At 44.4% G+C, this 12,693-nt stretch overlaps 1 protein-coding gene across 4 annotated transcripts in view; it reads left to right on the top strand.

Moving 5' to 3' along the window:
- KCNAB1 (potassium voltage-gated channel subfamily A regulatory beta subunit 1) overlaps positions 1 to 12,693 on the top strand; it is a 516,750-nt gene that overhangs the window by 140,867 nt on the left and 363,190 nt on the right. Inside the window, exon 3 of one of the 4 annotated variants that reach the window (XM_088447681.1) lies at positions 12,317 to 12,374. The exons of 2 other annotated variants lie outside the window; for them this stretch is intronic. In XM_088447681.1, coding sequence (XP_088303807.1) covers positions 12,317 to 12,374 — 58 coding nt within the window. Of the gene's footprint in view, positions 1 to 12,316; positions 12,375 to 12,581; positions 12,642 to 12,693 lie in introns of those variants that run through there. One more of the 4 variants, XM_088447682.1, reaches the window with a different exon arrangement.

The following is a 12,693-nucleotide window of genomic DNA, read 5'->3' as shown; positions in this document are numbered from 1 at the left end:
ATTTTAGAAAAACTATTTGGGTTAATTCCTAGTTTATAAAATTAATCTTTAAAATATTTTCTACTTTTGAAATGTAGTTGGATTTACACATGACACAACCCAGGCCTGTAAGAATCTTTGGTTTTCTTTGAAAAGATAAGTATATTTTTCTTAACACATTTGTCTAAAACAATAACTACCTGGCTTAACATTTCAGGTTGATGTTGGTCGTATTATATTGGCCATGGTTTCAGAACCCGACCAATCTCAACTTCGTCCCAGGGTAGGCCTTGTAGGCGTGCAAGGCCCCAGATATATAGAACATGTGTCACCCTTTTTGGAATGCCAGATGATGAGGTGTTAAGGCGATACAGTCTGCCTCCAAAAATCATCATAGACACTCTCATTAATAGAGAGTGATCTTGAACGGCAAATTGACAGTCCTACAGCAATACCACCACTTACGCAATTAATGTCGGTGTACATTTTTGTGCCTCAGGATCCTTTCAAACCACCATGGGAATAGTAGCAGGAATATCCCAATCCTCCTTTTCTAGGATCCTGAGGGCAGTGATGGATGCACTATTTAAACACCTCCATCATTTTATTAAAATGCCATTGGATATGGGTTCCCTTAATGTGGTGAAGGATAAATTTTACCAAATTGCTGGCTTCCCACACATCATAGGGGTTGTGGATGGCACTCACATACCACTTCAGCCTCCAGCAAGGCTGGAGGCTATATTTAGGAACCGAAAGCACTTTCACTCGATGAATGTAATGGTGGTATGTGATGCCTCCCTCCAGATCCTGTCCCTGAATGCCAAATTCCCAGGCAGTGCACATGATTCCTTCGTCATCCGGCAATCAGGGATTTGGCACAAATTAAACAACCTAAAAATTAAAAAAAATAACACAAAAAATTATAAACATACACAGAAACACTTACTTTGCGCAATCCGGTGACGCAAAAGGGCCAGCAGGCGTGGTGATCTGCGCCGCAGATCCGACCACCTGCGTTCCAACTGCCCTATATTTCAGCGATAGCCGAGGGAACGCAGGCGGCGGCACACCTCCGCGTAGGCCCTCCGCTTGCGGAGGTTGGTGATGGGGGCCGGATGGTCCGTAATTCTCTCGTCCATCACCTCAGTGAGGACCAGTAGCTCCCGCCTACAGAAAGCGTTGGCTCTCATGATGGCAATGATTTTTTTTACACAAAACAGTTTTAATAAAGGTCCTAGAAAAAATTTGATTGGCTAATGTACTTTGTAAATTAACAGGAACAATTCTATTGGTTATTGTATGAGTCATGTGACCTACACCCTCACAAATATAATGTGAGTTAAGATAGGCTTGATGCAGTGACATGCGTAAGCTAATTTAAATATAAAAATTAAAGTAGTAAAATCTGCCTATAAAAAAAAACGCAAAACAATAGTAGCATTCAAACAAAATTTTAATTTAGAAAAACCATCCCCTTGGTAAAACTGTACGTATTCTGAGGAAGAAATGACACACACTAACAAGAATAAAGTTTATTGACATTGAAAAAAAAACCAGGATTGCAAACATGTGAATAACAATTAAGGTAATTAATATAGTGATTGCCATTAATTGATTCAAGTATGTTTGCAGATTGAAATAGCAGGCAATCGAAAACTGACAGGGCCACTTCCGGAATTGACTTGTGCGAGCGTTCCCTGCAACCAAAGAGGAGACGGACGGTCGCTATTTTGAACGTTCGCTAGCTAGAGGAGGGGCTGGGAGAATATGGGGCGGAAGGTTAGCTACGAGCGAACATACGAGTGAGCGCTTGCATTTAAATATTTCCGCTCGTACGGCGGACGAGCGAACGGCCACTTGCGTCTGGGTCTGAATCAGGCCCACAGTGTAGTTCAGCAAGTAAGATAATAAGAAATGTTATGTTTTTCTCTGTATACCTGTGTCTGAGTGTGTGAGACAGTATATATGTATTGTACATACACAGCTAGAGAGGAGAAAGTGAGAGGGAGTCGGATAATTTTGCTAGGTTAAGTATGGATTATACAGTATATTGCACAGATTATGAAGTTAATTGCAGGTATAATATATTGGTTGTAGGGACACTATTGCAGAGATGACAGTATATAATATTGATGTTGCATGGATAATGGTGTTGTAGGGTTAATAGTGTGCAGTGATAATATTAAACGTTTTAGGAAATTGCAGGTTCACCAGGTTAGTATTGTTAATATTGCGGTATTAAATAGTATTAAATTAGCATTATTGAAATAGATTGCAGGATAGTGCTGGGGTAAATACAGTATAGTAGTTTTGTATACTGCAGGGAACAGTATTGAAATTGTAGTATTGAATAGATTGCAGGATATTGCAGGGTTAAATATAGTTATTGTGACAAATTGTTATTGCAAGGCTAGTAAAACAGTATTATTTAAAGAAATAGTAATAACTGGCTTTAATGTAGATGACACCCGAAGGTATACTGAAGAGTTAATGATGCATGCACAGAGAAGCAATGGTCAGAGATGGTGACTGGAGAGCTGGGCTTTGCCTTATAAAGCACAAACCCATACTCCCAATACCCATACTCCCAATACCCATACTCCCAATACCCATACTCCCAATACCTTTGTGACCTTCAACTTTCACACATTTCTGCATGTCACCAGGTATGATAAGTCATCACATCTTCCCATGCGTCAGTCCAGACAATGCCACAAATATAGAGCATTATGCAGGGCATATGTACATGCCACTGTGGAAGCATCAATTTGGCACCTGTACAGGCCACCTACTAAATTACAGCCATTACAGGATAAACTCTTTGGGATTCTTATGGCCATGCCACAGCCCTTGCAATTATGTCAACACATTGGACCATTAATAGGAATGATCACTCCTTCACAGCACATGTGCCATACTTGTAGTGATGTGTCTGAGCTCTACTAAAGCACAGTCAAATAAAACATTATTATTATCTTTTCTTTTTAAAATACCACAAAGTGTACGTAGTGCCGTAAATGGAATATACTTTGTAGAACCATAACTTGACATATCATAAGTACAATACAATGTAAGTTGACATATCAAGGAACAACAGACAGTGGTAAATGACAGAGAAGGATGGATGAAAATAGATGAACTAATGTATCTTTGAGAACAATATATGGGAAGTTGCTGAGGTGGGAAGGCTGTTTGCCACTTGACGAGCCTGTACCCAATGTTAGGGCAAGCATTCAGTTCTCGAGCTGCTGAAGAGGACTTGAGACAAAAGCTAAAGAACATAGGTTACATGCATAGTGCTAAGGGGAGATCATTCTGTGTAAGATTACATACTAAGGGGAGGTGGGTGAATAATTGGAGGGTGAACTGGGAGGAAGAGCAGGTCAGGGGTGGAGAGCTAAGTAGTATGAAAGCTGATAAGCTTCAATAAAAAGGCATGTTTTCAGTGACTGGTAGAAAGTCAGACTTGACAAGTGAGTGACTTCTAGAGGAGGGAGTGGGAGCAGGAGAAATCTTGGAAGCAGGTATGAGTGGAGGTACACAGGGTGATTGAGCAATCAGGGGAAGAGCGGAGAGAGGGGTAGATGATGTGGACCAACATAAGTTTGGAGATGTAGAGGGAGGAGTGATTAGGGGCTTTATTTGTAAGGGTGAGGCGTTTGAACTGAATTCTGGGGGGGATAGGGAGCCAGTGAAGCAGTTTGTAGAGGGGGATGCCAAGTCATACATGAGAGAGGAAAAATGGAAATATTTCTGTGTATGCAAAATAAATGGCCTCATATGCAGCTCTAAAAGGTCAGTGTTCCTCCATGCTGCCGGCTACCTTTATGTCCCAGCATCCATTTCCTGCTGCCTCTTATACCAGAGTACTCGTATTATATCTGTCTTGTGTGATGAATATTTAACTTCATTGCTATCATTTTGTGATATGCCTATTGCAATATTTTACAATTAATAGGACATTGGTAGCATTGCAGGGGGACTTAGAAGTATGCAAAGCTTTCTCCCGAGCTAAGTACCAATCCATGAAAATGTCATAAGAGCTCTCATTGTCTGTCATACAAATCGAGGATATTGCTATACTGGAAAGGATGATCCTCCATTCTGTCAAAAAGAGTTTATTCAATCTCATTTGCCATATTAGCATATGAGAAGTTTTATTGCCTAGTTCAAACAGTAAAGTAAGTACAGTTTGTATATAAAGCATATCTATTTGCTTTGATCAAAGAGTATAACAATGTAAGAGCTGGCCAATCTCCCAGAAATTATATTAATGTAATGTGGAAGTTGTGCAGATTCTAAGTATTCTGAAGGTGTGATGTCAAAATTGCACCTTTTGCACCTAGTATCTGGAATCGGTATGTAATGCCGCCTGATGTATTGCTGGCAGACTAAATACTGACGCTGGAAGTCGAACCGTCAGGATCCCGACTGGGGCTGGCAAGTACCCTAACCCCCTCCTCTCCTCCCCTATCACTAAACATCCCTCTGTGGTGCCTAACCCTAACCTCCCCATGGTGGTGCCTAACCCTAACATCCCTCCGGTGGTGCCTAACCCCCCCTCCCGTATCCTAAACCTAACCCTTCCGGGGGGTGCCTAACCCTAACCTCCCCCCAGTGGCGCTTAACCCTAAGTCCCCACGGGGGTGCCTAAAACTAATTCTTCCCCCCCCCCAGCGGCTAAGAGCTTACCTTCCCTGCTTACCTTCGTTTGGGATGCCGGGCGTCGGGAATTCAGCGTCTGGCTAAAGATAGGCGTCGGTATAGTGGGCATTCTGGGCGCCGGTAAATGAACTGCATCCCGCCCAATTTACTGCCAATTCATAAAGAATACTAGTTCCACCACTGACATTAGGATAATTGGGGATACCATTGGAGCATTTCAGCAAATCGGACTTGGGAGTTTTCACAGAACAATGGGAGAACCAGCCCTTCTTGTTTAGGACAAAAACAATAAGAATTTTGGTTGAAACACATTTTTGGAGACCAGAAAGTTTAGCATTTCTTTTTGAAGAGTAAGTATCTCTGATTTGCACAATGGATTTTGTAAGCATCAAAGGGCATTTAATTTTAGAATTCTTTTCCCCTCTGGACAGATCATAGATATCTGTATTTTGTTGTACAAGTCCTGCTAAGGGTTCAATGCAAAATTCAACAAGATGTGGAGATAGCTGGAAACCTTGCCTGGACCTCTACAGTGAATATCATAGGGGCAGAGGTGAGGTTGGAGACTCTTGTCGGTAGTAAATTATACAAAGTCATAATGGCTAGAATAAGAGCTGGGTATAGATCTCCAATAGACAAGTTCAAAAACGTTCGCTATCGCATATAGGAAGAAAAAGAGAACCTGCGTGCTCAATCACTTTTACTCAATGCTCATAATATTTAATAATCACAGGGTATAATAACTAAAAACATAAAATACTGTATATATCAGATGTAAATATATATTATTTACTATATAAGCGCGCCACATGTAAACAAATGTTTTATACGGCTGTAAGCAGTGTCTTATGATGGTATAGTATCTTATGGGTTCAAACAGTTCACAAGTGCTTTGAAGAAAAAATAGTTAAGTATCCAAACATCAAGGGTTACGTGAAACTATAATTAATGTTGGCCTGCACACTCAGGCCCTGATTCAGAGCCAGACGCTCTGACCAGAGCGCTCGCTCTGAATCAGGGCCGTCCTATTTAAATGTGGAGCGGCCTTTGGACGCTCGCATAGCTGTGGGTTACTTACCACCCACAGCTTATGCGAGCGTCCATGATGATGGTCGCGATGGTCAAGACCATCGCGACCATCGGGCTTGCAACGAGACCCTGCGGTAGCGTCTCGTGGCCGCAAGCCCTGGAGTGATTTTGGCTCTATCAGAGCCAAAATCACTCCCACTGACATCACTAGTGATGTCAGTGGGGCCGGACCCAGACGGTAGGCGTTCCCATGGGAATGCCTCCGTCTGGCAGCCACGCCTCCGGCACGCCCACCAAAGGGGGCGTGCTGTCAGTCACCATCGACAGCACGCCCCCTTTGGTGCGAGACCCGGAGCGACAGCTTGGCTGCCGCTGTCCGGGTCTCGCGCATGCGCCCGATGGAGCTCCCTCCGTCGTGCGCATGCGCATTGGGGTAACATCGACCCGCTTGCGAGCGTCCTGCGCTCGCGAGCGTGTCTGAATGATACCCTCAGTTTGAAATCCACAACATTTTTATGTCACCTTCTGGGTAATTTAAAAGTGCATATTTGGTAAAGATTAGGCCAGGTGTTAGGATACATTACTGAAGTGAAATATTGGAACTCCAACAACTGTAGTACAGCCTCCTGTAGAGCTAGAGTGTCGCTCTGGCGTCTCCTGTTGTTAATTTCCGATAGTATAAAATAATGTTCATCTGTAATAGGTCTAAATAGCAAAAATTATTATCAAACCTTCCGAATGTGTAACTCAGAAGGGCTGAGGGCCTGATTCAGAGACGGACACTCTAAAAGATCACTCGCTCTGAATCAGGGCGTTTTTTTTTTTTTTTTTGGAGCGGCCTCCTGGCCACTCGCATAGCTGTGGGTAACCACACCCAGCTAGTGCGAGCGGCCAGGATGATGGTCGCGATGGTCAAGATAATCGCAACCATCGGGCTTGCGACGAGACCCTTGTGGAAGGGTCTCATGGCCGCAAGCCCCAGAGAGCTTCTGGCTCTAATAGAGCCGGAAACTCTCCCACTGACATCACTGGTGATGTCAGTGGGGCCGCCCACAAACGGCAGGCGTTCACATGCGAACGCCTCCAGTTGTGAAGCCACCCCCCCACCACGCCTACAAAATGGGGCGAGCTGTCGATCAACATCGACAGCCGGCCCTTTTGTAGTGAGCCACGGAGCGAATGCTTTTTGTGCTCGCTCCGGTGCTCGCGCACGCACAGTGTGCACGCCGCACATGCGCACTGGGCCACCATTGACTCGCTTGCAAGCGCTATGCGCTTGCGAGCGGGTCTGAATCAGGCCCTGTGGCTGTTCCTCTCTGATTGCAATAGTGCACACTGACAAGCCAGTAATTAAGCAGATTAGCCTCTTTTTATTTTGTGAACCCTTCTGCTACAATTACTACACTTTCATCAAAGTCTGAGGACAGATTGAAAGATTCCCTGCGCTAACAGAATTTATTTTTTACTAGATTTGTGGGCCAAATTATTTATAATAAGGATTCTGCAGATAATTTCCATTGTACTTCTCAAATGCATGAAGTCCAATTGGCCAGCCTGTGTAAGATATTCCTCCATTATTATTTATTTTGCAGACCTTTGCTCTAATTTTTACATCAATATTAAATTATATATATATATATATATATATATACAGTAATATATTATATGTCATTGCTGTAGATTGTTGTATTTTTTGTATAATTTTTATTCATGATTCAGTAAATCAAGCGTTACAAACATAGGGCCTGATTCAGTACAGATCGCATCTGCGATAGCAATAGCGATTACGCACGCAGTCTCACTGCGATAGTATGTTAATCCTCGGTGATCGCTATGCTGTTGCAGCACAACTTAAGGACGCCCACCTTACCTTACACACATCCATAATACATTGCAAGTCTGCGAAAACATCGGTAACATTGAGTACAATCGGAGCTTCACGCACACTTGCACAAGGTCTGACCTTACTCAGAAATTGCTAATTTCATCGCACCCAGTGGAAACCCAAGCTGCATATAGCATCACAGTGCCTAATTTATGCACGCCCCTGCAACGGCGTTCAAATGCACTGGCACGCCTGCGTTTCGCTGAGCACCCTGCCGTCACCTCCCCCAAACGGTACTTCCTGTCAATCACTCTGCGATCGGTCTGCGTAGTCACTGCGATCGCAGTGGCTGGTTCGCACACGCGTACTGCGATGCATACACAGAACGCAACAATTGGCCGATTGCATGCGCAATAGCAGTTGCGCTCCTAGCTGAATCAGGCCCATTGTCAGCAATCACACTCAAAATCCAGAGAAGCAACTCCAAAGGAAGCTAAAAGTACCAATATAAATCAGAGATCTGAATCTGGTTTAAAAACATGATGAAAAAGGAGGGAGGAAAAGGGGAGTGAGCAACTTTGCAAACCTCATGGGAAATTTTGTAAGAAGAGAGGAGGGAAGGCATATGATCCATAAGGGCTTAGCATAGGTGAAAGAGTTTGGGATAAATTAAAAGCTTTACACAGATGTCTTGACTAAGAGGTGGATGCTAGTAAAACATCGGGCACAAACGCCCAATGTTTTACTTATGTGCATGCATCCAAGACGCAATGCACGTGCATCCTGATGTTTACCGCCGGGGAAACATATGGAAATGGTATGGAGATCCATGCAGTTTCAGTAGGCGTTCCTGGCCTGTCGGTGGGCGGGGGCTAACGGTGGTGGGTGTGTCAGGGGAGTGTCGGTGTAAGGGATTGCATCTAAAGACGCAGTTCTAATGACACAAACGACCATAGAGCCAGATATTCTGCGGCTATCATAGGCAGCTGCAATGTTCGATGGTGCGTCCAATACATCTGGCGATAGTGAGTCATTGGGTTTGCTCTACAGCAAGTAATCATCCCAATATTTCCTGCAGCATTATCATACAGGTGCACTAGTGACTGCGACAAAAGTCACAACTGCAACACTGCGTCAACCTCTAAATCAGGCCCAGAGAGTAACCCAGAACCTTAATGTTGTTGTATGGGGACCATAGTTCCCAAATTTTGCTGAAGGACTTAGAAGGGTTGTTAACAATTCTAGTCATAAATGTGGTATTTATGCCATTATTTAGTTTTAGTTGCATGAATGGTGGGAGTGGGGGGTGTTTCTAACAGGCCACATTTGGACAGGTGGAGGAAGAAAGGATGTGACAACTCACTTTGATTTAGTTCCAAGTAGCAGTGAAAAAAAAAAATTCAAAGAGAGGTTGAAGTATTTGGGAGAAAGTGGGTTATTAGGGGGTCATTCAGACCCACTCGCAAGCGGCAGTACGCTCGCAAGTGGGTCGATGTTCCCCACTGCGCATGCACACGACGGAGGGAGCTCCGTCGTGCCCATGCGCGAGACCCGGACTGCGACAGCCAAGCTGTCGCTCCGGGTCTCGAACCAAAGGGGGCGTGCTGTCGATGTTGATTGACAGCACGCCCCCTTTGGTGGGCGTGCTGGGGGCGTGCCTGCCAGACGGAGGCGTTCCCATGGGAACGCCTACCGTCTGAAGCCGGCCCCACTGACATCACTAGTGATGTCAGTGGGAGTGATTTTGGCTCTGATAGAGCCAAAATCACTCCAGGGCTTGTGGCAGGGAGACCCTACCGCAGGGTCTCCGTCGCAAGTCCGATGGTCGCGATGGTCAAGACCATCGCGACTATCTTTTTGGACGCTCGTATATGCTGTGGGTGGTGACCCACAGCTATACGAGCGTCCAGGAGGACGCTCCATTTTAATGGAGGAGGGCCCTGATTCAGAGCGAGCGCTCTGGTCAGAGCGTCCGGCTCTGAATCAGGCCCTTAGTTTTTAAAACTGCACGCACCATGCTCCCGATGTCTTCCCAAAGAGAGAGTTTAGGGCATTTCCACCAGATGTGAAGAAAGGTTCCATCCATGTGACAGGCTCTCCAACATGTGCTTGGGACATTGGAGAGAATGTGTTCAGGTACACTGGAGCATAATACCAACAGCATAACACAGTACAGCTCTTTCTTTTATTATAACACAGAGGGAGCTTGTGGCAGTATTCTCTCGTATTTCCCCACAGTCTTCCCTATCTAGGATCTCACCTCAGAAGACTTTGTGGGGTGAGATCCTAGAAAACGTTATGGGTGACGATTTCTCTCCCAGAAAACTTCATGGGGATCCAGAGGAGGCCATCTCATTATACAAAATGGCAATAAGGCCTATTGTGAATGATTGTTGGAGAGAGTGTGATTTAGTTTAGGTTAGAGGTCTAATATTTACATTATCTACCGAACAGTTAAAAAAAAATCCTTGATTTGCATCATTTAAAAAACTATTTATTGGGGATATGATATGTTGATTGAATGTCTGAGAAGGAGGGGAAGATTTCAGTGTGGACAAAGGCCCTCATTCAGAGCCGCTCGTTAGCGGCAGTACGCTCGTTCCGAGCGATGTTTGCACATCTGCGCATGCGTACGGTTTTTAGTACGCATGCGCGAACCAGTCAGTGCGGCGGAAAATCGTTGGTACGCAATATAGCGAGGGCCTGCTATTTTGAGTGACAGAATGAGGCGTATGTGGGTGGTAAGGGGAAGGAGCTTGAAAATGGGGAGTGGAGATCCGAACGCAGGCGTGCTTAAAGGTCAAAACGGGCGTTTTATGGGTGTGTATATTTAAAACAGCAGCGTCATTGACCACGTCACTGGGTTATTTTATAGCCAGAACTGCTCGCAAATTTGTGGTAGCAAACACCAACCACAAGAATAGCGAGCAGTTCATACGCTGGTCGATGTACTCGATTAATCTAATAAATAGCGGACATGACGTATGGTGCGAGCGGCCAGGGGGCGTTTTTAACAAATAAACGAGCGTATGTTTTGCTCGCTCGTTCAGACTTAGAGGTGTGAACAGACTGCAATGTGCGTACGGATCATTTGAATAGCCACCCCTTGTTTTTAAACGAACGACCACAAATAGCGAACGGCTCTGAATCAGGCCCAAAATCATTAAGATATTTCATGTTGTTCCTCAGCCATTGATTGCAGCCTTGAAGAAACCATTGATTATTTAAAATAGGGATTGTGGGTCTCAGGGAAGACAAAGCTTTGATGGCATAGTCCTAGATACTGTAATTAGGAAGTGCATAGACACTCCCCCAAACGGTACTTCCTGTCAATCACTCTGCGATGGGTCTGCATAGTCACTGCTGGTTCGCACACGCGTACTGCGATGCATGCGCAGAACGCAACAATCGTCCAATTGTGTGTGTAATTGCAGTTGCGATCCTTGCTGAATCAGGCTCATTGTCAGCAATCAGAATCAAAATCCAGAGAAGTAACTCCAAAGAGGAAGCAAAAGAGTACCAATATAAATCAGAGATCTGAGGAAACCATTGATTATTGAAAATAGGGATTGTAGGTCTCAGGGAAGACAAAGCCCAAAATGTTTGATGGCATAGTCCCAGATACTGTAATTAGGAAGTGCATAGAGACACTGAGTAACTACTTACAGACTTTGGGCTTAGATGGTATGAGAGCCAGAAGAAGGAGGGTGCTGAGACCAACCCAGACCTCCAGCCTCCACAGAGGTACAGACTCTGATACAAGTTAAATTATTCCAGATTATACATGGGTATAAATTTACTAAAGTAAGAGTTTTTAGAAGTGGAGATGATGTTTACAGCAACCGATCAGAGTCTAGCTGAGTTCATATTAATAAAATTGACCTGTCCTATTCAGGAGATAACTTGGTGGTGCCAATTATCAGTGTTCAGGATGGTTGATGATCCTTCTAGGATTGCTGACCATCACAGTATGACATGTGGGGGGGAGGGGAGTATGGGGCTCTGAGGGCTGCAGGGAGATTGTCTTCCTGTGACCTTAGTGTCTGAGGGCTGCAGGGAAATGGTCTTCCTGTGACCTTAGTGTCACCTTTTTGTGACCCCTGCTGTGTGGTAACTTTTGTGAAATTCACTTAGCAGTAAACCTTGCATGGTCTGGCCAGGGAAAAGCCTACTACCTGCCTCAGTAATCTCATGTGCTACTCATGGTTTTTGGCGGTCACCCACAGCTATGCGAGCGGCCTGGAGGCGGAAATTTAAAAGAAAAAAACGCCCTGATTCAGAGCGAGTGCTCGCAAATAGCAAGCGCCTCTGAATCAGGCCCTTAATCTGTATGAAAATCACCATTCCACACTTCTTTCAGTTCACTGGAGAAAAGACAAGTATGGCGGACAGTTAGATCAGTGTTGAAAAAACTGACATCGCTAGACATTTAACCAAATGAGCTCTCCTGAAGATGAGGGAGAGAGAAGAAGGTCAGTGGGAGAGGGAATAATACTGGGTGGAACAAGAAATTAGTAAAATGAGGGTGCCCAGTAGGACAAAATCCCCTATAAAAAGGAACCAAAGGGAGGTTCATAAATGTAGCATGGAAAAGGTATTATAAAATAAACGACGAAAATAATCAGAAGATTCAGGGAGAAAAGACATGGGTGTAAAAAGAGCCAATTAGGATATATTTGGGTGGAGCTTACCTTTAAAAATATGCCAGTGGGTGGGATAAATTACGCCACAACTGTTGGCGGATCTGTTAGTTAGTTGAACTGTTTTATGCAGGGCGTACATCTATGGCCTGATTCTCTATTCCCCATTCCGCAGATGCTGATCCAATCCGGACATCAATGATTGGCAGTTCGTTGGGAATCAGGAAAATTCAGTATGTTAACAATCCCAGAAATCACTGTTTCCGACAATTTTTGGGTCGAGATGGAAGAATTGAGATTGTCCAGGATGTTGAATTTTTCCAATCCTCCTGCGACAGCAGAACGGAGAATTGCACCCAGGGCCGGTGCTACCATTAGGCAGCATTAGGCAGCCGCCTAGGGGCGCTGGCCACTGGAGGGCACCGCTGAGTCCACAAAAAAAATTAATTGCATAATTCATGGCTGAGTGGTATACTATGAATTTGTGGCAGTGTTATGAGGTACATTATGATTTTGGTTCTCTGCTATGTGGCATAAACTATATACTAGTAT

The sequence above is a fragment of the Taudactylus pleione genome, unplaced genomic scaffold (assembly GCF_031769625.1).
Source record: "Taudactylus pleione unplaced genomic scaffold, aTauple2 ptg000436l, whole genome shotgun sequence".
In the NCBI taxonomy this organism is placed as follows: domain Eukaryota; kingdom Metazoa; phylum Chordata; class Amphibia; order Anura; family Myobatrachidae; genus Taudactylus; species Taudactylus pleione.
The sequence above is the reverse complement of the archived record's forward strand: the minus strand, read 5'-3'. Positions and strand labels throughout refer to the sequence as shown.